Genomic DNA, 26,885 nt, shown 5'->3' with positions numbered 1-26,885 from the left:
ACAGAGCCAGTGTGGTGTAGTGGTTAAAAGCAGTGGACTCGTAATCTGGTGAACCGGGTTCGCATCCCCGCTCCTCCACATGCAGCTGCTGGGTGACCTTGGGCTAGTCACACTTCTCTGAAGTCTCTCACTTCTCAGAATGTTTGTTGTGGGGGAGGAAGGGAAAGGAGATTGTTAGCCGCTTTGAGACTCCTTCGGGTAGTGATAAAGCAGGATATCAAATCCAAACTCTCCTCCTCCTCCTCCTCCTCCTCCTATATGAAGGTGTTTCAGAAAAGAAAGAAAAAATAATGGCTGCCTGGTTGGCAGATTAAGAATGGCCGCAGCTTTCTGAAACACCCTTGTTGTTGGTGGCTGCAGTTCAGAGCCTATCCTCCATGTCAGTTTTCTTCATTTCTAGTACAGGAAGCCCTCTTGTGCTTTGCTGCAGGCCACTTTTGGAATTCTCAAGAGATTCAAAGCCAATTTGTTGTGTTATGGGGGTCTACTGTGTAAGTAAATTCCTTGCGGCATACACTGCAAAAATGTGTTCCCCTGCTACACGGGCAGTCTGGTATTGATTGCGCTTGTGGCAGTTAAGATCAGCAGCCAAAATCCTAGGCACATGCCTACCACAACAGAGAGGGCTTTTTCAGCAGCGGGGGACATGCTAACACCTGGAGTATTGCACATGCCCCATCAACAAAGGCCTTTAGAGGAGCCCCAAAGACTTATTTATTCACAGCCACATTTGCTTAAATAAGATTTATTGGCCTGCCAAGTTGAATTGGTTTCAGCTATGATTATTTATTGGTGTTCAGTATTGTACCGGACAGTTGTTGGGTTTTTTAATTCATTGAAACCACTGCTAAAACAAAACCTCCCCCCTCTGTTTTAGCAGCGCTTTCTATGAAAACCTCCTTGTGATGTTGAAGCAAGGTATGCTCCCACCACTTCTAAATGGATTGGGAGCATGTCTTCCCCATCAAAAAGCAATCAGGAGCTCTCTTTATGCTCATGATTGTTCCTTTATAGCCACACATGTACCTGTCCTACACCTTATACCCCATATGATGCCTGCTGAGGGGCAGGTGGGTGTAGTTTACCTGCAAGCTGGAGATTCCCCTCCTTGCACTGTTGCATCTAAGGCCATGCTTCATATTTGCATACCACCATCAAATGTAGAAATAATACAAATATATCTTCTAGACTTCATCCAAACAAGGATAGCTAATAATTCTGCCTGGCCCTTTCTATGTAAAATAAAATTAAAATTACATATACTGATTCAACTAAATTTACAGCTCTCTATACAGGCTGTCTGTTTGCTCAGCTCAGTGTAATTTGATTTCCAGATGAGCTCATCTCTTCCAGACATTAAAACCCAAAGCAACAATCTAATGATGAATGTGGTGGTCTCTATCACAGCTGTTTCAATAGCACTCTGTGTCCATATATGTGTGTGTTTGTGTGTACATGTAATGTGATGCACCCCTCAACCAGGATAGCATTTCAGACTTGCAGACTGGAAAACCTATAGCTTCCATATAACAGAAAGCAAATGCCCTACGTAAAAAGATTATTTTGTCTTCTGTACTAGGTATTTACCCTATTGTGGGAAAGAATATACCGGTAGGCTGAAAGTTCATCAGCCAGTCTTAACATTATACAGATGGAGTAGCAGTTTGTAGTTCATTGAAAATGGGGAAAATATTCCAGGTGCATATATTTACCACTACTGCTACTTTGCTGCAGTTCTTTTGTAGCACTATACAAAATCTAGGGGTGATGCACCCTCCCAAAATCATGCAGTCTAAAGGCTGCTCCAGAAGATGCAGTTTTAATGCATGTGTCTAAAGCCATCTGTTAGTAACCAGCAACTGTGGCCTGGGGGCTTAGTCCAGTCCCTAGGGGCTTCCCATCTGGTCCTAGCATAGTGCCTGATCTCAAGGATGCCTCATAATGCAGCTTGTCATTTCTCCTACACAAGATGAGTCATGAGCAAAGAACTCTGACCTCCTCCTCTCCAGCATGTGCAGCAGAGGAGGCTTGGGGGAGTCCTCCCTTTATGGACCCCAGCTGCTCCCTCTTTGCTTGGCCATGGCTGAGTCACAGGAGGCAGTAGGTGAGGTGCATAAAGGGGGGGGGGTACATTAGAAAAGCCTCTCTGGCTGATCACACTTTGCCTTGCCATAAGTTTGCATAGGAATCGGTTAGTAGGAAGAAGGTAGATGTAGCCCAGTAGTTGCTGACCAGGCTCTAGTTTCCTATATTTTAAGTGCAAAAGAAAAAGGTCATATAGAAAGTGGAGTGAGAGGAAGCTTCTGTAGTCTAGATCTAAAGTGTGTACAGTTCAGGTCTGCAGGATCTACTTTGCTTTTTTACTAGAACCCCGAGAACCACAGACAGCCATACACTTAAAATTAAGGAACAAAGGTGCTTCTGAACATGTGCTCAGCCCTGGATTTTCTTCAGCACCAGAACAAAATTAGTCCTGTCACACAGCATCCCACTCCTAGTTTTTCTGTAAGGTTTCTTCTTTTCAGCAGACTAATTGTAAGGCCCATCTAGATGTAAAGTGATGGAGAAAGGGGATTTTACACTCTTGTCTCCACACCACAGTTCTAGTCTGAATCAAGCTCTCTGCGTCTGCTAGTTTGGCCTATATAAACTAGGGATAGTAAAAAAAAAAAAGGGGGGGGGAGTTAGAAACTCTTGCAAGTCTACTGTAAATCATCTAGGACTCTACCAATAGATTACATTCTACCCATCCCTGGACTGGATGAGCTAGTGGACTTTGTTTCATAGTGTCTTTATGTGGTTCCTGCCCACTTCTCAGATTTCCTTCCCGTCTCCCTTGTCAAAATGTGTTTGAAATGAGTACACTGAGAAATTTCTGCTTTGTGTTTTTCCCCCCAGGTCCCAGACTACAACTACAGAGCTGAGGTGAAAAAACTCATCCCTCATTTAAAGTATTTGGATGAAATACCAGCAGACCAAACTGATCTTCCTTTTCCATGCAAGATGAACAAGGAGTGGCTACTTGTCAAGGAATCCATCAAAGATGGAAGTTTAGTTGAAGAGGCATCTTGTTCAGGCAGGCCAAATTGTTTCCCAAGGATCCATTTTTACTGGGGACAAGGTTTCAGGGGAAGATAATGTGTACATACATAGATCCATGCACACTCTCTTGTATGCACCAGAGCCAGACCTAGTTATCAGGAATAAGAATGGGCAGTAGCTTTTGCAAGAGGGTAAGGGTAGTGTTAGATGTGATAGCAGCAGAAGTGTGTCTGTACACAGAACACTGTAAACAGCTGTAAGACAGAGAGAGATAGGTGTGGGTCCTCTTGTGTGGTAGGTGGGAAAGGAGTTTCAAAGCCCTCCACATCCTGCTCCCCCCCCACACACACTGTTTTTCTTCTCAAGATTTGCTAGGGGAAATGTGGCTAGAGATAGTGAAACAAGCAGCAGGCAGTGAAAGGGCTCAGAAGCCTCCCACCTGCTGCTTTGCCACGTTTGAAATTGTCCACCTCACCTGACCAGCAGCAGCCAGCATTTGAAACCATTGGTCTGTCACTGTTAACATCAAGGTTCAACTGAATACTACCCTGAGGGAGATTTGGTCCAGAACAGGAACAATGAACTAATACTGCACTGACTTCTTGGTGAAGTTTTGAAGCTTATTGATTATACTGCTTGCAGTGAAATTCATTTCCCAGGAGTTAGACATCCTGAAAATTATGGATTATTACTGTATTTATTTAAAATACCAATGCATTTCCAAAATAACTCATTAAGGCTCAAAAGTACTTTGTCTTTTGTTCCATTCAGAAGTTAATGACCTAGTATTGTGTTGTGTTCTATGATTACCGTAAACTGTTCTGCTCTTTTCACGAGACCTTCTGGAGTTGATGAGAAATTTTAGCTTTGAAAATTCAATAATGGTGTACCAACACACACCGCTGACTGAAATTATGAAATAGAGGACAACTTTATTTGGGGCCATCCTGAAATATATATAAAAAATCAGAGACCAGTTGGTGCCAAACTAGAACTGGTGGTATATGTTTTGCTAGACTCCCATTCCATAATTTTTACCTAAATGTGGAAACCCTAGATCTGTCTAAAAAAACACACACTTCTAATGTTATTTAAGTCATTATCATTTCAAAGCTGGTTCTGAATACCTGCTCCCATACTTGCAGTCTAAGCTTCTTTGTATACCTTGCTGTCAGATATTTACATATCTACAGAACCAGGGTGGCTGGAAGATGACAGTGAAAATGAAGAAAGCTAGTACTCTCGAGGCTCCAACAGGAGAGCATATGAGTACCAACATAACCTTAGAATACGGAAAAGAATTTCCTTTGCTCTGCTCATTATCACTGCTTTGCTAAACTGAACATTTATACCATCTTATTTTGTGTTGCAATATCTCACTGAACTCCCCCCCCCCATCACCCTGTTTAGATTCTTTTTTAGGACCTGTAGCAAGAAGGCCCTGCTCTGCTGTGAGACCTGCCATAACTCAGCTCTTGTCAGCTTCTCGACCTCAGGTTCCACAAAGACCACTTAGCGCCCATTTGCTCTCTGGTAGTAGCACTCTCCTGGAGGCTACCATCTGTGATGAGATGTTGCCTGAAGATGACGCCAGTGACTTGACACATGGTAATGGAATACCTGGTGCCATTCTTGCCTAACCTCCCATTTGCAAACCTCTCTTCCAAAAGCATGTGTGCATGTGCACAGATGATTTAAAAGCATTCTCGCTCTCCCATATATTTTCTTGAATGACATGTATGTGCATTGGGCACAGACTTCTATTTTTGTAAAGCTCTTTCAGTTAATAGGACCATGGAAATATGCACATTGGGTTAAAAGGCATTGTTTGATGGCTCAAACTTCATTTCATTTCATTTATATTATTGCTGCCCTTCAGTAGGATGATCCACTATGTCACAGTGAGTTTGTCCCCAGCTCTCTTGCCATACATACAGATAGACAAACTTCTGTCTTACAGTAACTAGATGTAAAGAGACCACTTGACTATTATGTTGTCTCCAGCTGAGCAAGATGAGATTTGTCCATTATTACTATCTCCACCTCAGCTCACCTATGCATGCTATTCAGTGGTGTCGAAGCAGTAGCTGTGGACTAATAGTTAAACCAAAATGGAAAAGTCCACTACTTCCTTTCCCTAAATATGAAAACCAGTGAATGAGCCAGCTGTATTGTTGAATATGTTAAAGGGAATGGGCAGATAGCATACATAATAGCCAGCCATTGTTCTTTCTCTTTCAGTCCTCTTTTGCCTGTTGGTAACCCTTCTTCAGCTGGCTAAATATTCGCTCCCTTGCAATTCCCATTATGTTTGATCCTATGCTGCTATTAAGCCTTTCCCTTGGGGGACCACCTGAATCGTGGGAGAATTTTCTCTCTCTGAACCCCCCCCCCCCACGCTTATGCTGCTCAGGTGCCTGGGAAACCAGTGAGAATGGTGAAAAGGGGGTTCAACTGAAGAAAAATGTTGATCTTTATCTGTAGCTCTCCCCCTTCCTACTGCTCTGCTGATCAGTAGGAGAGTACATTGCAGACCATGTAAGATTATGCAGTGGGTCAGAAGCAATCCAGGGAATGCAGATTGCCCACTTCTGAACAAGACATAGAAAAAAATGCATGTTTCTTAGAGATTATGCGTATTGACCAGAGAAGGTGCATTTTGCCCTGAGAATATAAAAAAATTCAGTCATATTTCCCAAGGCCTGTTGAAGGAATGTGTATATATTCACCAGTGTTGAAGAAATGATTCTTCAGCATCAATTTTGTTGGACTGGTCATGTTGTTTGACTGCCCAATTATCGTCTTCCACAACAACTACTCTATTCCGAACTTAAAAATGGAAAGCGTAATGTGGTGATCAACAAAAGAGGTTTAAAGACTCTCTGAAGGCAAATCTTTAAAAATGTAGTATAAACACCAACAATTGGGAAACACTAGCCTGCGAGCACTCCAGTTGGAGAACAGCCTTTACCAAAGGTGTCATGAAGATGCTTAAACTGAGGGCGAAAGGGAGAAACGCGCTAAGAGGAAGGCACATTTGGCAAACCCTCACCATGATCAACTCCCGCCTGGAAACCTATGTCCCCACTGTGGAAGGACATGTGGATCCAGAATTGGCCTCCACAGTCACTTACGGACTCACTGTTAAGACCGTGTTCATGGAAGGCAATCTTACTTGGCTACGAGTGATCTCCAAAGAAGAAGAAGACCAGGAATTGTGCACAAGTCCCTATTCATGGAAAGATTATGGACACATTCTCCATGACACTTGGTGAATGTGCTCAACGGCTGGTTGTTATGCACATTAACCATACAACTTGCATTCCCCTTAACATATATAAGCAAATGGGATGACTTGGTATAAGAAAAAGATTTCTGTGGCTGTGAAATGGTAAACTGGAACAAACCCTCTTCCTTTTCTTTTTCCAGGTGTCAGCAGAGTTATTTGTGGGAACCCCATCAAAGCTCTTCATGCACGGAGACAGAAACTAGGTGTAGGTTTTCTTTCATATGTAATTTCTTTTTCTTTTCTTTTTTTCTTGGCAAGCCAGCATGTCATTAATTCTAGGGAGATAAAAGCTAAAGAGTTCTATAGAATTCCATAGATTTCTACTGTGTAGAAGACCATTCTGAGAAGAAGCAAAAATTGAAAAAAGTTAATTGCATGTCTGTACAGCTCAAGCTGCAAGGTGGTGTAGGGCCTTCCATTGTGGGATGGGATGCCAACACATGAGAACATAGAGAAGTGACATCTAAACTATCACTGCATCCCACTAAACTGCTGTCTACTTTTATGGAGAAAATAAAACATTGTGCTTCAAGACACTGGGCTTCTCCGCAGTTACCTTTCCTCCTCTCCTTCCAGGCACAGTCCACATTTTTAAAGCTGCATGTCCTTTTTTGCTTCAGAGATTTCCCTGTGAAAACCTGCTCTCCAAAGCTCAATTGGAGCAAATGGCAATCCACTTAAAAACCGAATGGATGTTTGCTCCAACGGGGAAAGCTCCTGGGCAAACACAACAACACTTGGACACAGAACATTTAAGCCTGGACCTGTGCCTGGAAAGTATGGATAAGCCCATTATTGCAGTGAAGGGGTTTATAACAGGTATGTGAACACACATAGAAGTGTGTTGATCTCTGCAATATAGACATCATCCTTCATACAAACCTTGCCTCATGATTATGGGCATTTTACAAGTTATTATATAAAGCTACCTTGTGTCTTGGTCAGACTGGGCTTCAGAGCGGCCTTGTGCACGATGGAAGCCCACTGTGAAAGCTGATGGGCCATTGCTGAGGGGAGGATCGCAGCAGGGTGCCTTGCCTCTCCTCGGTTCCTTGAATAATGATGGGTGCTGATGAAGGAAAGGACTCTGCTAGGACACCACCATTAAACAAGCAACAGGTGGAATTGTCATGGAAGCAGCCTGCCTGGCCCTGCTGCTCCTTCATCCTGCAGTTGTCTGCCAGTCCATGCACCCCACCCCATCTTTTGTGGCTCCACAGCAGTAGCCCGGTGGTGTAGCATGCACTGGCCGCAATAAGAGGAATTCTTTACCTCAGAAAATGGTTGCGAGAGAAAAATTAACTTGTAAAAAACAAACAAACAAACCATCTGTGGTCCTGGAGAAATGAGAAGTTTTCAGTCAGATATATAGTGAACAGCAGGTGTGTTCTGACATTATTCCACCTATGTTGTAGCCTACAGTAATGAACCTGTTTCAGCCACCAAGTCAGCCAGCAGTACATCCCTTTGGCATTGAAGAAACTGATTATGTAAATACGGATGACATCTATGCTGAGCTGAAACTCCTGAAAGAGCATCACCTCCAGTAAGAGTTCAAATTTAGTCTTATTAAGTGAGCTGCTCCCCAGATAAAGCAACCAGTGATCACTGTATGGAATGAACACTCAACTATAAACTGACTTGCTTCTGTCCAAGCCATGACCTAGGCTCAGGATACCTTAAGGATCACCTCCTCCTATACAAGCCTGAGTGCTGCCTAAGATCTGATGGAGAGCCCATTCTCTATGTCTGTTGTAGTGGAGGTACTGTTGTTGGGGATAAGAGAGAGGGAATTCTAAGTGATCGTACCTAAATAGTGGAATACTTCGTCCCATGAGGCTGTATTTGATTTTTTTTGACCTTTTTGTACCAGCTTTTTCTATTCTATCTGTTGCACCTGTCTGTTTTTAATTGTGTGGGTTTTTTTTAATAGTATTGGATTTTATAGCAGTATTAATTGTTGCTATCTACCCTCAGTGATGTATAAGCACTAGAAGGGCAGAATATATATATATATATATATATATATATATATATATATATATATATAAACATTGCAAAATCAACCCTTAGCTTCTTTTCAGAAAACCTGTCTTGCTCCAAGATGCTCCGTGCTACATCTCTTAGACCATTCTAAACACACACAAATCTTAAGGCATGTGAACTATGGAAACTTTTGTGACCTAGCACATTTACCCCATTTTTAAGGACCCTTGCTCACTAGATTATCCTGTTCTCTAAATTAGCATATGAAAGTTTAGTTCTCTGCCTGTTTCTTCTCACTGAGATAAGATAAGCACTAAAGCCACCTTGTGGCAGTTCTGAGGAATTGCCCTTCACGCTTAAATTGTGATGTAATCTGTTCCCAGAACTGATTTGTCACCTGTTAAGTCAAGATCTTCTTCCCACGGATGAGGTAGTCTATTTTTACAGACTGGAAAAAGGGTTGTACTAACAGAGATTCCCTGAAGACTATGTTGTACATCGGGGATAGGGAACCTATAGCCCTCCAACTGTTGGGGTACAACTCCCACCAGCCCCAGCCAGAACGGGCAATGGTTGGCATGATGAGCATTACAGTGCAGCAAACATCTAGAGGGCACCACGTAACCATTCCCTGCTGTACATCTTTGGCTCACATTGTTGCCGTCAGTCAACCTTGCTGCTCACTTTGGAAAATTGTCGTCCCAGCATGATTGCTGTATGTCTGGAAGGAATGGTGTGGGCAAGGCTTTTTCTCCATCTCATCAATCTTTTCAGGTTTTTGTCCTATGTTTCAAATTTAGCATTAAAGTGCAATGGGGAGTTCCTGTGTCTGTCTGTGTGATGGGACACACATCTACACCCACACCCGTTATTTTTAAAATTGTGTTAATTTATTCACAAAAAATTAAATTGCTTTACCACTGCTGCTTCAAAAGCAGTTAACCAAACAATGAAATAAAGCATCTTGAAACCATCATATGAAAATTCATATCAAAGCTAAAAACAAAAACACATAAAGTGGGGCTAATTTTCAAAAGCACAGAATAGTCTCCATCCATTTCTATAATGCCATGAGAGGGAGCCAAATGAACAGCTCCCAGAAGAGAGTTCCGAAGTTTTCAGAAGAGTTTTTGGTGGAAGCTTTCTCTTTGTGGCATTTCTTGCAAAAAGAGACTTGCCAAAGCTCAAATCTGAACATAATCTAAAAGTGTTGTGAGAATACAGAGCCAGTGTTAAAGCTTGTCTCCAGAGGAGTATTGTAACATGGAGTATTTTACCCTTACTTAGATATGGTCATTATATATCTTAATCTAAAGATAGTGGTGTATAGTGCATTATGTTTTTTAATGTGTTAGAACATGTGGTTTGGATAAGGCAGGAAGAAAAATGAACTTACTAGCATCAAATTTCTGGCAGGCACCTACAAGCTCTCCAAAGGGCAAATTCTCCCCAGGAGCTAAAAACAACACCAACATTAAGTGAGGAGGAGGAACACTACAGCCTGAGTGACAGCTGTGATGAAGATATGAAAGAAGCCACTCAGGAGGAGATCGTGGAAATCACATCATCAGATTCTTCTTGCCAGTCCCGTCTTTCTCAGTCATCGTCAGGTACATTATCCCAGATGCGGAGGAAGCCTCCTCGCTACCTGGGGCGGCAAACAGAGGCACCCCCGGGGGCGGGGCATCGTGACGTTGTGAAATGTTGCGTGTGCGCACTCCGTCACAGGGCTGCCACCGCTTCCACGGCGAAGTTGCGAGCCTGCGGAGCGAAAAGGCGGCTTGTAGGGCTGCCATGCGCGATCGGCAGCTCCCCACGAGCCGCTGATGGCGTGCGGCAGCTCCACAAGCCTCCTTTTCGCTCGGCGGGCTTGCAAGGTTGCCGCGGAAGCAGCAGCGCCGGCCCAGACGGACAGCGTACGCGTGACATTTTGCACATGCATACTCCGTCTGAGCCAGGGCTGCTACTTCGCGGCGATCTTGCAAGCCCACTGAGCGAAAAGGCAGCTTGTGGGGCTGCTGTGTGCTATCAGCAGCTCCCCACGAGCCGCTGATCGCGTGCGGCAGCCCCACAAGCCTCCTTTTCGCTCCGCGGGCTCACAAGGTCGCCACGGAAGCAGCAGCACCGGCCCAGACAGAGTGCGCATGCGCGACATTTCGCACATGCGTACTCGTCTGGGCAGACGCTGCTGCTTCCACGGCGGCTCGAGCAGCAGGGGTGGGGCAGCCCCATAGCGGTGCCGGTGGGTGGGCCAAGGGGCGGAGTGGCCTCGCTCCGCGGCTTGCTTGCAGGCCGCTGAGCAGGTTTGTGAGCAGGCTGCAGGGCAAGGCTGCCTCGCTCCACGGCTTGCTTGGGGCCCGCCGGTGGGGCGGGGCTGGCCCAAGTGTCACCCCCCCTCCCCTTGAACCCAGGGCGGTCTGCCCCCATCGCCCCCCCTCGTGACGCCGCTGCATTATCCAAATGATTAATGCACCCCTCCCATTTTATGTAACAGCCACACAGGCCACATTAAAACTGAAAAATTCAATGGTGGGGAATAACTTTTCTTTTCCCCTTTACAAATATTAACACTATAACTTCAGAAAAGGACAACCAACATGATCAAGGGGCTGAAGCAACATGCCTTTGAGGAAAGGCTTTTTTATTTGGTCAAAAAGGCATGTAAGGGTAGACATGATAGAGGTGTGTAAGATTTTACACTGTGTGGAGAAAGTGAATAGGGAGTTTTTCTCCCTCTCATAAAACTAGAACACAGGATCATCCCATGAAGTTGAATGCTGGAAGATTAAGAGTGGACAGAAGGAAGCATTTCTTCACACAACACTGTGGAATCTGCTCCTGCAAGATGTTGTGATGGCCACTAACTTGGATGGCTTTACAAGAGGATTAGACAGATTCATGGAGGATAAGGTTGTCAGTAGTTCCTAGTCATGATGTGGTTCCTTTTGGAGGCAGTACACCTCTGAATACCATATGCTGGCAATCACAGGTGGGCAGAGTGCTGCTGGACTCAGGTCCTGTTTGCAAGCTTCCCATGGGCATCTGCTGGCTTTCAGCAACTAGAAGCCACAGGAGGGGAGAGTGCTCTTGTGCTTGAATCCTGTGAAAACAGGATGCTGGATGAGATGAGCCACTGGCCTGATCCAGCAGGCTCTTATTATGTTCTTATAGCATTCAGACCTACTTGCTGCCTCCTTTTGTACCCCATCCAGTTCCTACCACCACTTGACTTCTACCCCCTCCCAGTTTCTTTTACATTGAAATAACTTAACTAATTGCTTAGGAAAGCACTTAGACTGACAACAGCTATTATATGCTTGCCTTAGGTTTTGTAGTTCTAAAGTTCCCATGGTATGTATGTATCTTTGGCAAAATTCCATTTTCTATGACAAAAATATGAGCATGGAGTTATCCTTCCAATCATTTTCTCCTGACATGGGGATTTTGCTGGCTAATGAAATCAGGACAGATTGGCTTGAGTAATTATTTTCTCTAAATTCCTATTTGAGATACCTATGCTTCACAAGACCCAAACTATGTGCTCAGAAGAGAAATAATGCTAACTTGTATCTACATTTTATTTGCATTTTATTTTTGTCCCTGCCTTCCTATTTCAGAATATGAAGGCAAGGAAGAAAGAGAGAGACAGTGCAGGCTGTGATGGCAAGGTGCCAGAGACCAGAAGTTATAGAGCATGACAGGGAGGTACATGGGAAGAAACAACTCTGATCATTTAAACTACTGGAAGCCATAGGAGATCAAGATTTCCTTTGATTTTCCATGATTGAATGCCTGCCTAACTTTCCAACTTCCCACAGTAACTATTGGGTTCTGTAACAAACACCAAGATTCTTTAGAAGCTGTACCAAGTAGAACGTATGGTGTGGAACAAAGAGCTTTTTCCATTCAATCTTTGTAACTTGAATGATGGGAGAGTTCAACTCATACTGACGTTCTATGTACACTGCATAGGGAGTGAGCGCCATTAAATTTAGTGGGACTTATTTCTGAGTAAATTTGCACTGAATTATACTATCAGTCCTTTAATATTTTGAAACCTCGCATAGCTAAATAGATGGAAATTCAGGCCATTCTAATAAGAACAAGAGTTCCTGGTCCAAACCCACCTCAGTTCATGAGAGCCTCTTAACTACAGTTGTTGTTGTTGTTGTTGTTGTTGTTGTTGGGAGACAATGGAGGAGTGCGCCTTTGGGGGTGAAGTCAAACTCAAACTGTTGGTCTGTTACCAGCACCTGTGGCTGCTGATTTACTGTCTCAAGTGGATGTGAGTGAAGTTACATTCTCTGCTTCTAAATTGCTGTGCTTTCCCTTTGCATTTCAGATTCATTGCACGTCCAGGAAAATTCATTGCCCACCATTATAAAGCGCTCTGTTGTGCCCTCTCCTCCAAAAAGTCCCTTGTCTGCATCCATACAGCGAGTGAGAACTGAGTTTGTTGGAGCTAGACGCCTGAAAGTGCACAGTTCAGAAAAGGCAGTTCTACCGAAGCCACAGCCTTCATCAACTCAGAACAGTGATACAGTACAGAATGTGTTTGAGAAGACTACTGTTCAGAGTCTCAACAGAAAACCTGATTTCTCCTTATCTGATGCATCTATCTTAAGTCAGAGGCACAGGACTTTTGGCCCCGACAGCAAGCAGACCAAGAGACCTGTTTCAGGACCAGCAACAATTGGACCAACAAACATCAGGTTTGGATACCTAGGTAGCTCTTTCACTAGGATTGCTAAACCAAATGGAACAAATCCACATGGGATAAAAGCTGCTTCATAACATCCAGGATGGAGTGAACTATGCTTTAAAGTTTAACCCATTGGCTTTGGTTTTAAGCATACCTAACTCTCTCAAGGGACGTGGGTGGTGCTGTGGGTTAAACCACAGAGCCTAGGGCTTGTCGATCAGAAGGTTGGCGGTTCAAATCCCCGCGACTGGGTGAGCTCCCATTGCTCGGTCCCTGCTCCTGCCAACCTAACAGTTCGAAAGCACGTCAAAGTGCAAGTAGATAAATAGGTACTGCTCCGGCGAGTAGATAAACGCCATTTCGGTGCGCTGCTCTGGTTTGCCAGAAGCAGCTTAGTCATGCTGGCCACATGACCTGGAAGCTGTACGCCGGCTCCCTCGGCCAATAAAGCGAGATGAGCGCTGCAACCCCAGAGTCATCCGCGACTGGACCTAATGGTCAGGGGTCCCTTTACCTTTAACTCTCTCAAGAGTGTGATTGCAGTCTTTTGATCTTATACTTACTGCTTGTTTTTCTGTTTTGGGTGGTGTTATCCTTCTCAAATATGGTTCCAGGAAGCTTCATTGACAACTTGCATCTAAGATTAGCTTCAGCTGTCTAGCACCTGTCCACTGCACATCTCCCTTCCATAGATTAACAGTGGATCTATCTACCTAACTACCCTGCTTTTCAGACAAAATTGTCTCAACAGGTCAGCACAAGGAAGACCATCTGGGAGGTTGGGAGGTTCCTCTATATACTCTTCCTCTTGCAGACGCATCAGCGTATAGTGCAAGCTAAGTTGCACCTGACACTTGCAACATATTCTCCCTTATTAATATTATTATTATAACATTTTATTATTATTATATTATTATTATAACATTTATCCATAATTTACTACATAAAATGTCTCAAAGCAACTTACAGTTGGAAAAAAACATACAAAGGCAAGTATTTAAAGTAACATCAATAAAACAACATTATTTACCCAAAGTGCTCATCCTGCAGTACTATATAAAGGATGAATCCTACACCACCCAGCTAAAAGACAAACACCAAAAACAGCTAGGTGCCTTATGAACCCAGTTAAGAACCAAATGCTAAGGTAAACAATAATGCCTTTGCCTGGCACTTAAAAGTTGATAATGATGGCACCAGGCATATCTCCCCAGGGAGAAAATTGCATAACCATCACTGAAAAGACCTGTTCTCATGTTGCCACATTCCACACACATGAACAAGGGCCTCAGATGAAGAACACAGACTCTAGATAGGCTCATATGAGAAGAGGCAGTCTCTAAGGTACAGAGGTCGGTTACATCAGTCTTTTTAGATGAAAACCAGCACTTCAAACTGAGGCTAAAAACTAACAGGTAGCCAATGCATTTTGGGCAGGATCAGTGTTATATGCCTTCTACTCCCAGTTGACAATCTGGCTTCTGAATTCTGCACTAGCTGCAGTTTACAAATTATCTTCAAAGGCAGCTGCATGTATGATAAAACACATTGCAGTAATCTATCCTAAAGGTTATCATAGCATAGACTACAGAAGCAAGACTATCCCAGTCCAGAGAGGGCTGCAGCTGGGCCACCAGTCAAAGCTGATGGAAAGCCGCTGTGCCACCAGGGCCACTTGTGCTTCCAGTGACAGTAATGGGTCCACAGGTACCCCCAAGCTGCGTGCTATATACTGCATCTCTAGCTGAGTAGTGTGTTGTTCTCCATGTTAATGAGGTGGATATAGGGGGTACCTAGAAATACAGAAGAGGTTTTATCCCTCTTAGTTGCATCCAGCGCAGAAGGTTTAAGTGACTATGCAATTCTAGCTTAGTCTCTGAAACATATTTGTGCCAACTCGCTGTACTCTGGTGTTTCTTGTTTTCAGAGCCTCTGTAGATAGAAAGCTCCTCAAGATGATCAACTCTCATCAACCTGCTGTTCGCTTTTGCACAAAAATGCCAGAAGGACTTGCAGTTCTGAACGTGGTCCGCCCTCTGACTGCCAAGGCTGCCCTGCAGAGCTTGCCGAGCAAGCCAAATATCTCAATGACGGCTCAAAGCAAGACTCCCAAATTGTAGGAAATGCCCTCAGCAGCTGTGCGTATGTTGTTGCCAAGTCACAGAAGCGTTCAGCTGCTTTCTGTGTTTCCCATCTTCCTATGAGCAACACAGGCTGCCTTCTCTGACTCATCGCGATCTCTGAACACAGCAGTGCCCTAGGTAAGCAAAGCAGTTTAAATAAACAATTTGATTGACCTCAAACACAACTGCTGCTGCGAATAGAGAATCTGCAACTCCCCTATCAACCATTTTGGCAGCTTCTGCAAAAGGAGGAATGAAAGCTTGTGCCGCCATAGCCCTTTCAAGTGACTGTATGCCTGATGTTTACAGCAGCTGCGTGCCTGGCCTCATGGCCAGGGTGGCCCCTTTAACTCATCCAGTGGGAGGAAGGTACAGACCATCCTTCAGCATTCCCTCAGGTATCCAGCTGCAGCTACTTCCATGTGTCCAACTGCTGTCAAAGGGATGCGGTCCCTCTTTTGAAATCATACAACAGACTGGGAAAGCTGTGTAGAATGTAACTGAGTGTGCTTTGAGCAGGACTCTCACTTTCAGAGCACATCCTTGATTCAGGCACGAACTTGGATTCCACATTGATGTACCTCAAACAAAACTGCTGCTGCGAATAGAGAATCTGCAACTCCCCTATCAACCATTTTGGCAGCTTCTGCAAAAGGAGGAATGAAAGCTTGTGCCGCCATAGCCCTTTCAAGTGACCATCTTGCTTGAAATCATTATTCTCTATTCTTTTTTAGCAGGGGAAAACTCAGTAGTTCAGAAGGAGTTTGGGAGAGAGGGATTGAGCACATCACTTTGTTTTATTTGCACTTGGAAGGAACTCCTGATGCTCATCCAGAATGCTGTCATACAGATATACTGTACCTGATTTGGGTGGGTTGTGTTTTCTCTAAGCCAGATGTCCATTGTAAATATATTTGCAGTGGATGAAGTTTGTTCCCAACAATCTCTCCTTTACCTCATTTTCATGCGTTTTTACCACAAATGTATTTGCAATCAAATGTTCTGTAACTTTTTTTTTACTAGATCAGTTTTAAGGAATACAAGAATATGTGTGTGTGTGCATGCATGTGCGTGTGTGTGTGCGCACACACACACAACCACTGCAGGGAGCTTACTCTACTTTTAATAACATTTATTCTGCTTTAGAATACAATATGAAATGCTATGAACTGGTATAATCTGATCTGGTTTGCATAACAATGTAAACAATTCCACCAGGCCCCAGGTATGACATCTTATGGATAAAGTCAACACGTGAGCAGGCATTCACAGATGTTGCGAGCAGCAGTGGTTGTGAGCATGTCAGCAGGAGAAGCATGCTGCCATAATCATGGGAATTGCTGCTGTCTGCATATGTGATAGTCAAGTTCATATATTTGTCCACACAAATCCCAGGGACAGTTGGGACTGCTTGCAAGTAGAACAAAAGCTGTGTATGAACTAGCACTCAAGACAGGTATTTTCAACAATTGTGAATATTTTGAAACTAAGTACTGTAATTGTTTAAATTATTTCCTGGAAGACTATTTATAATACATGAATTATGCAGCATCCCAATCTGTAGGTCATTTCTTTCTAGTCAAGTGTTTGAAATGCATAATGGAGGATACTTCACAGAACCAGAAATGAAACCAAGAACGTTCACAGCATATCTTCAGCTTGTCCTTTGAAGCCAAAACATTTAAAGAATATAAGAAGATTTGGGACGTTCACACCCTTAGAAGGCATGCATTTCTGCAGTAAATGGAGCAGGGGTTTGTAGAGGAGTAAAATCACAATTCATAGAATGGTGGTTCCCAGGAAATGTGTAAAATTGGCCTTGGCAAAACATGCACCATTTAAGCCAGCTTCCTTCTTTACACCAGTCTCTCACTTTGCAATCATAATTAAAATTCTCCTCTGTATATATATGGTGAGAGAGCAGGGGTAGCCAATATGGTGCCCTCCAGATGTTAGACTCCAACTCCCATCAACCCCAACCATCATGGCCAATGGTGGGCATTAAAATTCAGCAACATCTAGAGGGCACCATTTATGCTACCCTTGGTATGGGGAAGATCAGCAAGTCTGGCACACAGTACCCCCAAGTAGCACTGGATGTGACCACAAGAATTCTGGGCAAAATTACCCAATCACATCCAATTTTAATAGGAAAAAAAGCATATGGGAGAGAGGTGCTGAACCGTTGCTCACCCATGATGTACTGCAGCCATCGTCCCAAATGTTTTCTTCCAGCTGGGCTCACTTCCAATCTGTCTCTTTATGTGGTAATCTATGTTTAAAGACATGCCTATATTGCCCCAAATGCCAAATTATTTTCCCAGTCCCCAGTTAATGTGTGAGTTTTATGTTGATCCAAAGCCGACCAACTATTGTTTCGGCCACCCCAATCTCTGCCAAGCAATAGTAAGAGATTTGAGGGGATTTGGCACTTCTCCAAGGTTGTGTTTCTGTTGGGAAATCAAGGCGCAGTGGAGACTAGCATCTTTATGAAATATAGTTTATTCTATACATATTTACAACCTGGGTTTTGATGAAGAGAGAGAGTTCACAGCATTTACATCACAAGAGAGACTTGTCCTTCCCAGCAGCGCAGCCTTGGATTCAGAGGCATCCTAAGCGCCCTCCCCATGTCTCTTTCTAACAGCCTGCTGTTCTGCCCCAAAATGTCTGTTGCAAAAGGACGCCCTCTCTTCCTGTGGTGACATCACGCCCCACTGTTACCCTGGGAACCTCTCCCTCTCAACTCTGCTATTGTCTTCTCCTAACTTAACACACAGCTGGGGAAAAGGACACCATCTGAATGATCAATTGTTCTTAATGACCTGGTACTTAGTTATTTTATTTATTAAATTTGTACACTGCCCTCTATCCATAGACCTGAGAGTGGTTCACAACATAAAAATAGTTCTCCTGTTCTTAATCAGCAATCTCCTGAACTGGTTCAGCATGAGTTTTTTCACTTACCTGGCATCTTTCCTTCATACTTCAAAAAATTAGGGGTAAATTCTACCCCTTTACCAAATTCAAGATAATGGGGAGTCTGCCAAATTCATAGCAATATGTAGCTTTACTTCTTTTCTCTGCCTCCTAAAGCCCCTTTCCCGTCACCATTAGTGTGGTGCTTCTTGTCTTACGCCTTCCGAGATAGTTAAGCTGGCACAAAGAACTGCCTCGGAATTGGAAGGGAAAGTCACAAAAGATACATGCCAGGCAAACTGCAGAGTTGTGCTGTGTATTTAAACCCATGCAAACCTCCTTTGCTGCTGACATTCATCAGCATGTCATCTAGCAGGACAGTACCTCCTTAGGTGCAGATCAGTGATAGTGGGCATGTAAGTCATATGCTTGAAGCCATATCTTGAGCGAGCACTCCTCTGTCCTATCAGGGACACCATGGGAAGTGTAGTATCCAGCGTAGTCTTGAATTCCTGAAAAAAAGGTCATTGCTGTTACCAAAAGATAGCATTTAAAAGCAGGTGTGTATGACTGGCATTTGCCTTCAGGACTTTGTTAAATATAATTTATATTTAATTAATTAATTAAATATAAAATTAATTAAATATAATTTTATCCAAGCCCAGTTCTCTGCTACTAAAACTAAATTACACATAACGGTCATAGAAACTCTAAACAGGAATCTTGGGCGTAGCTCTGTTTAGTGTTGTGACTGTTTCATTGCTGGCTGTTTTGTGACTTTTGGCAGAAAAGGTGAGCTTCACAAACAAGACAGGGAGGGGGGAATCAGATCAAGCAACCTTGTGTTGCACCTGATTATGTCTGTCTGTCTGTCTCTCTCTCTCTCTCTCTCTCTCTCTCTCTATCACACACACACACACACACACACAGCTTATGCTACCTGGATGTGGTTTTAGTACAGCATACCCTTCCCGCCGTATTTATTTATTTATTTATCTACTTGCACTGGTGGGCTTCGAACTGCTAGGTTGGCAGGAGCCGGGACAGAGCAACAGTAGCTCACCCCATCGCATGGATTCAAACTGCCAACCTTCTGATTGGCAAACCCAAGAGGCTCAGTGGTTTAGTCCACCGTAATGCTATTTCCGTGCTTCTGTCACACTGGAAAAAAGCTGTCTGTGAACAAACACCGGCTCCTTCGGCCTGAAGTGAGATGAGCACTGCACCCCATAGTCACCTTTGACTGGACTTAACTGTCCAGGGGTCCTTTACCTTTACCTTAGTATAGCATACTACTCAAATCAGCAAGCACAGTCCAGAACCTATTGTTATAGGATGAATGCTCCATATGTATGATGTGTTAGCGGCAGTGAAATCTATTAACATCTGCCCTTTTGTGGAAGTGTTGAAAGTATCAAAGCTTTTCCCACTCTTAAATATATCCAAGGCTCGTAACATTATACAGGAGGCAGCAACGAAAACCATCCCAATGAAAAAGAAATGCAAGAAAGCAAAGTGGCTGTCCAATGAGGCCTTAAAAATAGCGGGGGAGAGAAGGCAAGCAAAATGCGAGGGAGATAGTGAAAGATACAGGAAATTGAATGCAGATTTCCAAAGAATAGCAAGGAGAGACAAGAGGGCCTTTCTAAACGAGCAATGCAAAGAAATAGAGGAAAATAACAGAATGGGAAAAACCAGAGATCTGTTCAAGAAAATTGGAGACATGAAAGGAACATTTCGTCCAAAGATTACCATAGTAAAGGACAAAAGTGGGAAGGACCTAACAGAAGCAGAAGACATAAAGAAGAGGTGGCAAGAATACACAGAGGAACTATACCAGAAAGATATAGAGGTCTCATACACCCCAGGTAGTGTGGTTGCTGACCTTGAGCCAGACATCCTGGAGAGTGAAGTCAAATGGGCCTTAGAAAGCCTTGCTAACAACAAGGCCAGTGGAAGTGATGATATTCCAGCTGAACTATTTAAAATCCTAAAAGATGATGCTGTTAAGGTGCTACACTCAATATGCCAACAAGTTTGGAAAACTCAGCAGTGGCCAGAGGATTGGAGAAGATCAGTTTACATCCCAATCCCAAAGAAGGGCAGTGCCAAAGAATGCTCTAACTACCGCACAATTGCACTCATTTCACACGCTAGCAAGGTTATGCTTAAAATTCTACAAGGCAGGCTTAAGCAGTACGTGGACCGCGAACTCCCAGAAGTGCAAGCTGGATTTCAAAGGGGCAGAGGAACCAGAGACCAAATTGCAAACATGCGCTGGATTATGGAGAAAGCTAGAGAGTTCCAGAAAAACATCTACTTCTGCTTCATTGACTACGCAAAAGCATTTGACTGTGTCGACCACAGCAAACTATGGAAAGTTCTTAAAGAAATGGGAGTGCCTGATCACCTCATCTGTCTCCTGAGAAAACTGTATGTGGGACAAGAAGCTACAGTTAGAACTGGATATGGAATAACTGATTGGTTCAAAATTGGGAAAGGAGTACGACAAGGCTGTATATTGTCTCCCTGCTTATTTAACTTATATGCAGAATTCATCATGCGAAAGGCTGGGCTGGATGAATCCCAAACCGGAATTAAGATTGCCGGAAAAAATATCAACAACCTCAGATATGCTGATGATACAACCTTGATGGCAGAAAGTGAGGAGGAATTGAAGAACCTTTTAATGAGGGTGAAAGAGGAAAGCGCAAAATATGGTCTGAAGCTCAACATCAAAAAAACTAAGATCATGGCCACTGGTCCCATCACCTCCTGGCAAATAGAAGGGGAAGAAATGGAGGCAGTGAGAGATTTCACTTTCTTGGGTTCCATGATCACTGCAGATGGTGACAGCAGTCACGAAATTAGAAGACGCCTGCTTCTTGGGAGAAAAGCAATGACAAACCTAGACAGCATCTTAAAAAGCAAAGACATCACCTTGCCAACAAAGGTCCGTATAGTTAAAGCTATGGTTTTCCCAGTAGTAATGTACGGAAGTGAGAGCTGGACCATCAAGAAGGCTGATCGCCGAAGAATTGATGCTTTTGAATTATGGTGCTGGAGGAGACTCTTGAGAGTCCCATGGACTGCAAGAAGATCAAACCTATCCATTCTCAAGGAAATCGGCCCTGAGTGCTCACTAGAAGGACAGATCCTGAAGTTGAGGCTCCAGTACTTTGGCCACCTCATGAGAAGAGAAGACTCCCTGGAAAAGACCCTGATGTTGGGAAAGATGGAGGGCACAAGGAGAAGGGGACGACAAAGGATGAGATGGTTGGACAGTATTCTTGAAGCTACTAACATGAGTTTGGCCAAACTGCGGGAGGCAGTGAAGGATAGGCGTGCCTGGCGTGCTCTGGTCCATGGGGTCACGAAGAGTCGGACACGACTGAACGACTGAACAACAACAACAACAAATATATCCAAGATCTCTGCCCAAAGGGGGATAAAGATTTCTCCTTTTTCAAATTTGGCAGAGAAAAGAGGAACATATTTGTCAAAGTTGCACAACAGACCTGTGACACAAGCTAGAGGCAAAAACATCTACTTAACTCACTAGAAGTTAGAAATCTAAATGCCATTTATTTATTTATTTGCCTTTGAAAAAATTGCCACCTTAATTCTACTAAAATACTAACTGGTTGTGCAGGGGGAGATAACGAAGCAGAGCAATTTAATTCTTCCACTAAGGATTAGCAATAACATTTTTTTTTACTAATATAAGGTCTGCCAAACCGCCTCTCTGTTCATCTAATTTTCAAGGTTCCTGGAAAAGGCACATTGCATGCAAGGTTTGTTTTTGTTTTTTACATTGGTTTTAATGTGACTTGTGGGGCTACATAAATGACAGAAAGTAATAGCAGGAAGCCTCATCTTTAAATAAAGGAAATTACTCAAGGCCTGAAAATGTGCAAGACTTTGGGAGGCGCCTCTTCCTCTGCTGCAGATGGATGCTACAGCAATTCATAATTTCAGTCATCAACACTGACCTAATGAATTAATAACTTGGAACTGGCAGGTATGTAGGAAGACTTGAAATTATAGTGGGTTCAGATAGGATACTTTTTACTTGTGTAATCACAAAATAATAATAACTGATCCCTCACATGATGTGAACCCAAGGTATCCAATGCTAGTCCTACTCAAAGTTGACCAATTGAAAGTAAGAGGCATGACTCTTGTGTCCATTAATTTCAATGTGTCTACTCTGAGTAAAACTTAGTTGGCTGCAACCCATAATGCATACATGTACTTATTTTATAATATTTCATGCCCTTTAATGTAAAACAGTTCCAGGACTGCATTTGTATAAGCAGCATTCACTGTGGCTCTTTCTGTGTGTTTTTCCATAATTATAGTCTGGCACTGGCACTTAGGGGGCAGGGGCTATTTATAAGGTCCCAGCATCTTTGTTCTGCTGTTGCTCATTCTACTCATATTAACCTTAGCACAGTCCCTGGGTCTAGTTAAAATGCTGTCATCTTATAGCGCTGCTATCCTCACGCTATGCAAGAACCACTGGTTCTTTGCAATCTTTTTTGGAGTTAATGGGATTTGCTGCGCACTGTGAAATTGTTATATAAGTAGACACGCTGATATGTATCTAAGCAAGCAAGAGGTAAAGAAAATAGATTCCAACTTAGCACAAAAAGAGGGCTTTCCAGCTGAAGTGCCCAGTGAGTCAGTGTTGAGACTTAGGTATTCACCCTGCCACCGTGTACTCTTCCTTCTATTTCTCCTATTCTTTCTCTTGGGACTTGCCTATATTATCAGTTTATCCTGGATTAGAGCTAAACAAAGGATGGGGGTTGGAAAAGGTCCAGATGTTCCTTCTAAAACATCCAACCCTTGCAGGTTAGCAGAACAGAAGTACTTATTCTCCTTGAGCTAGATTCTCCCTCTGTCTGCCACCTACAAGCTTTGGATTTACTCCTACAGCCTTTTGTTTCTTCAAATCATCCTGGTCTAAAGGAGCTTTTACAGATAGCTAAACTAACCCCTGCTCTTCCAACTCTGTTATTTAAAGGAACCCCTGGATGATTCCATAGTCTATACTAAGCTATGTTCCATTCACTCCCTTTTTATGAGGAATCTACCCAGCACCATCCCTTTCCATCATTTCTCAGGCTGTAGAAAGTCTGGGTTTTTGTTTTTGTTTTTTCAAAATAAGAGCACAGTCTCGCTAGGTGTACATGCCCTTGGTGCTACTTCTGTCTGTTTAAAGAGGCAAGGATTAGATGGGCAGAGATCTATCATGCAGGTGAACTTGTCAAAACTCTGCATACATTCACCATAACCTTTGTGGTAGGTGCTTTTTATCACCCTGTTTATGTTATTTAATTGATCTCTTAACTAGAGCTAAAGTTTTTCCTGCTATTTTTTTTTAAAAAAACCAAAATAATGTTAGTGTGATTAACACCATAATGTTGTCTAAAATAAGAAATAAATAGCCTTCTGGTCATTGCCATTAACCCTGCTGCAAAAATGCCAGTGGCCAGAATGCTTTTAAACTTTTTAAAAAGCATTATAGCATTGTGGTGTGACATGCTATAGTGCTATTTTATTTTTTTGATTTTTTTTTTTAAATGTTTTAGTACTTATTTATCTACTGTATATTTTGGAAAGTTTCCTATACGTTGCGATGCCTCTCAAGATATTGTTTACAAATTTGTCATGAGGGTTCTTAAAGTGGGGGTGGTAGTCTTCATCAATGTTTGATATCGGCTGCCATTGATTGGATGTTGGCAGACTGAAACATGTCTTTGGCCTGACTGCCCAATTTTTGGTGGGACAGGTCCAAACTATGCTTATTTCAAACTCTACATGAGGGCTGCTGAAGTGGGGGCAGCAATTTTCATTGATGCTGGGCCACTGACTGTCATTTTGAATCAAGATGGCAGACTGAAATGTGACTTGGGCATGACGTTGCCCAGTTTTTGGTGTGATGTGTCCAACCTGCACCAATTTGGACACCTCAGAATATATCATCTCACCATTTAGCAAATTTGGCATGACAAGCTAACCTGTGCCAATCTGATGCCTCTGAAGACATTTGCCAACTCAGCATGAGAGTTCCTGAGGGGGGAAGCAGCAAACTTTATCTATGTTTTGATGCTGGGTGCTAGTTTGAATCAAGATGGTGGACCAAAATGTGACTTGGATGTGACTTCACTCAGTTTTGGTTATGGGTCCAAACGGTGCCAGTGTGGACACCTCTGAAGATATTGTCGCCCAATTTGATGTCACTTTGCCCAATTTAGTTCAAACTACACCAATTTGGATGACTTGAAGTTATTGTCCCCCAATTTGGTTCCAAGATGGAAGTGGTCATCCTGCTCTATGTTTGGAGGCTAGACATAATTTTGAATCGAGGGCAGACCGAAAATGACTTTGACATGACTTCATCCAATTTGGTGTGATAGTTGCAAATGAGATTTCCTAAGGTGGAAGAGGTATTTTTTGTCTATGTTTGGATTCCACTGGATGCACTGAGCCCTGCATTATTGGGGACGGGACATGCACAGCAGCCAAACTCACAAATCATACTATCCATTTACAAATCACAATATGTTTGGGTTTCTTAGAATTCCCAGACAGCGCCGGGCACTTTCTGCTAGTTGTACTTGTACTATGCTTTGGAGAAGGAAACCTCCATTTCCTTTTTCTTTATTCCAATATCTGATTATCCAGCAACCTTGGGCTCAGAGGTGCCTACACAGCATTTACAGTACAACTCTGGGGAGGCCACTAACCTCTCCATGTATTTGTTACTAATGAACATACTTACTCTAGCTTCTGGTTCCATAATTTGAGGCTGCCATGTCTGACAAGCAAAATCTCCCTCGCTGGTTGAAGAATTGCTATTCTTTGCTGCCAAAGAACAATAAAAGCAGAGTGCCTTATTAGCACTAAAATTTGCCCCCCTCCCTTACAATTTAATCTAAACTGAAGATGGTGTCTAAAACACCCCCTCCCCACTTTAGAAGAATCATAAACATTTGGACACCTTTGTCTAGTCCCACAGAGCAATGGCTGAGCACAATGTGTTTTGGAACTCACGCAATACCAAGTAGGGCTCACAATTTATCCCTGTCTTACCACACACATTATTTAACTTTTAGCACATGATTCCACATGCTGCAGAAAGAACAGAGCAACTGGGGATGTTGGTGGGGAGAACATGTTCATGTGTTTGGGACCATCAAATGATGAGCGAGGGGGACATAGCCATACTTGTTCATTTAAAAATGTATATCCTACTTTTTGAGTAACTTCTTCCACAAAGTAGTTTACAATTTCCAATTAGAAAACAATATCTAACAGTAAAATAAGGGCACTTCAGGTAACTTTGACCTAAATCATTCAGAGCAGAGGCGGGAAACCTCAGACCCAGAGGCCAAATGTGGCTGTCTGGGTGCCTCTATGTGGCCCTTGGGACACTCCCCATCTCCTTCCCAGACTGCAGTCTGCACCCTTCACTGGCCCTGATCCCCTATGGCACTTCACTTTCTCATTCTGCCTCTTGCCACTTCATTTTCCTCTGCTGTCTTCCAGTTCATGCCCCTTTCTTTCCTCTTCATTGCTCTGCTGCCAGTCTGAGACATGAAAAACACATTGCACTGAACGAGAAAGTAGGAAAGAATGTCACTCTTTGAAACTTCCTCCTTCAGCTCTATGTACTTTGGTGTGTGTGGGGGGGGAATACCCACCTTTGCCATATCATGTCAAGGAGGCAGTGAATAGAGTGCTCAATGGTTTTGTGGGCACCAGGGGAAATCCTCAAGGGTGCCACTGTGCCCATGACCACAGATTTAGGTACTGTAATTAGATTGCTCACTGCACATTGGTATTGTTTCTTAGTGTGCATCTACACTAAATGAACACAAGACTGTGTTTTGTGAGATGTTGAGAGATTTCTGTCCTCCATCCATTCAGGTGGGAGGGGAAACATTTTTATTACCCATATTTAGGTCCCTAGTGTAGTATTGTCCTAAGGGGCTAACTATATGGTATGTGTACACACACCAAATGGAGGCCCAACACCATTCTGAAAGGAATAAAACTTTGGAAGGGGGAGGAAGTATTTTGAACAGAGTAGGGAGGACAAAAAGAGGGAATGCTTCTCTCTTTCAGTATCTACCCTTTTGTGCTTCACATTTGTCTTCCAAAGCAGCAGGGAATAGCAGTGGGGAACTGCTTAGAAGGTAATATGGAACTGAGAAATGATGGACAGGAAAGAGCTAAGCAAGCAACCTATCTTTGATGATGCTCTGCTCAAAACACTCCCTCCTAAAGCTATTTTCCCTTCTTCTTCTTTTTAAGAAGGCATCAGGGCTCCATACCATCAGTTTGCATGTGATGTGTAGTTTGTTCCAGTTATGAAAACATTGAATTAAGCTATGCTTCTAAAATTATTTTTTTATTTATTTTGACAAATATAGCATAAAATTCTTCCTTAATGCACATAGCAGTACACAGATTATATTTAACAACAGATATAGCTAAAGCAGAGATCCTTCTGTTGACTTGCATACCTATGAGTGGAAGCAAACTTTTTGAGGAAACTGAATATGCGCTGGAAGTTTCACTGCTTGCATCACTGATTTTCGTCCTGACTCCTGGGGTACGAGTAAGCAGCACTTTGCTACTTTGCGCAGACTCAAAAGAAAAGTGTCCATGGAACCTGAACAAGAAAAAAAAAGGACTGACTCACAAGGAAGCTTACCTGTTAAAAGAGTCAGAATAAGCACCAGCTCCTTGCAACCAGTGGCGTAGCAAGGGAGGGGCGATGGGGCGGGACAACCCGGGTTCCAGGGGAGGG

General features: G+C 43.1%; 2 protein-coding genes across 6 annotated transcripts in view; one reads left to right on the top strand and one right to left on the bottom strand.

Annotated features, from left to right (window-relative positions):
- Window positions 1–15,730, top strand: part of LRRC56 (leucine rich repeat containing 56) — a 37,877-nt gene extending 22,147 nt beyond the window's left edge. For 3 of the 5 annotated variants that reach the window (XM_033155965.1, XM_033155984.1, XM_033155994.1), the window contains 7 exons: window positions 2,899–3,076; window positions 4,453–4,650; window positions 6,472–6,536; window positions 7,747–7,877; window positions 9,734–9,927; window positions 12,660–13,029; window positions 14,947–15,730. In XM_033155965.1, the coding sequence (XP_033011856.1) occupies window positions 2,899–3,076; window positions 4,453–4,650; window positions 6,472–6,536; window positions 7,747–7,877; window positions 9,734–9,927; window positions 12,660–13,029; window positions 14,947–15,139 (1,329 nt within the window). In that variant the 3' untranslated portion in view covers window positions 15,140–15,730. Of the gene's footprint in view, window positions 1–2,898; window positions 3,077–4,452; window positions 4,651–6,471; window positions 6,537–7,746; window positions 7,878–9,733; window positions 9,928–12,659; window positions 13,182–13,539; window positions 13,696–14,946 lie in introns of those variants that run through there. The other 2 variants (XR_004427080.1, XM_033155977.1) reach the window with 2 other exon arrangements.
- Window positions 15,731–18,358: 2,628 nt separating this feature from the next.
- Window positions 18,359–26,885, bottom strand: part of LMNTD2 (lamin tail domain containing 2) — a 37,725-nt gene continuing 29,198 nt past the window's right edge. The window contains exons 12-14 of the mRNA XM_033139723.1: window positions 26,599–26,747; window positions 24,852–24,991; window positions 18,359–18,573 (exon numbers count right to left, since the gene is read on the bottom strand). Coding sequence (XP_032995614.1) covers window positions 18,427–18,573; window positions 24,852–24,991; window positions 26,599–26,747 — 436 coding nt within the window. The 3' untranslated portion in view covers window positions 18,359–18,426. The remainder of the gene's footprint in view (window positions 18,574–24,851; window positions 24,992–26,598; window positions 26,748–26,885) is intronic.

The sequence above is a fragment of the Lacerta agilis genome, chromosome 1 (assembly GCF_009819535.1).
Source record: "Lacerta agilis isolate rLacAgi1 chromosome 1, rLacAgi1.pri, whole genome shotgun sequence".
Lineage (NCBI taxonomy): Eukaryota > Metazoa > Chordata > Lepidosauria > Squamata > Lacertidae > Lacerta > Lacerta agilis.
The sequence above is the reverse complement of the archived record's forward strand: the minus strand, read 5'-3'. Positions and strand labels throughout refer to the sequence as shown.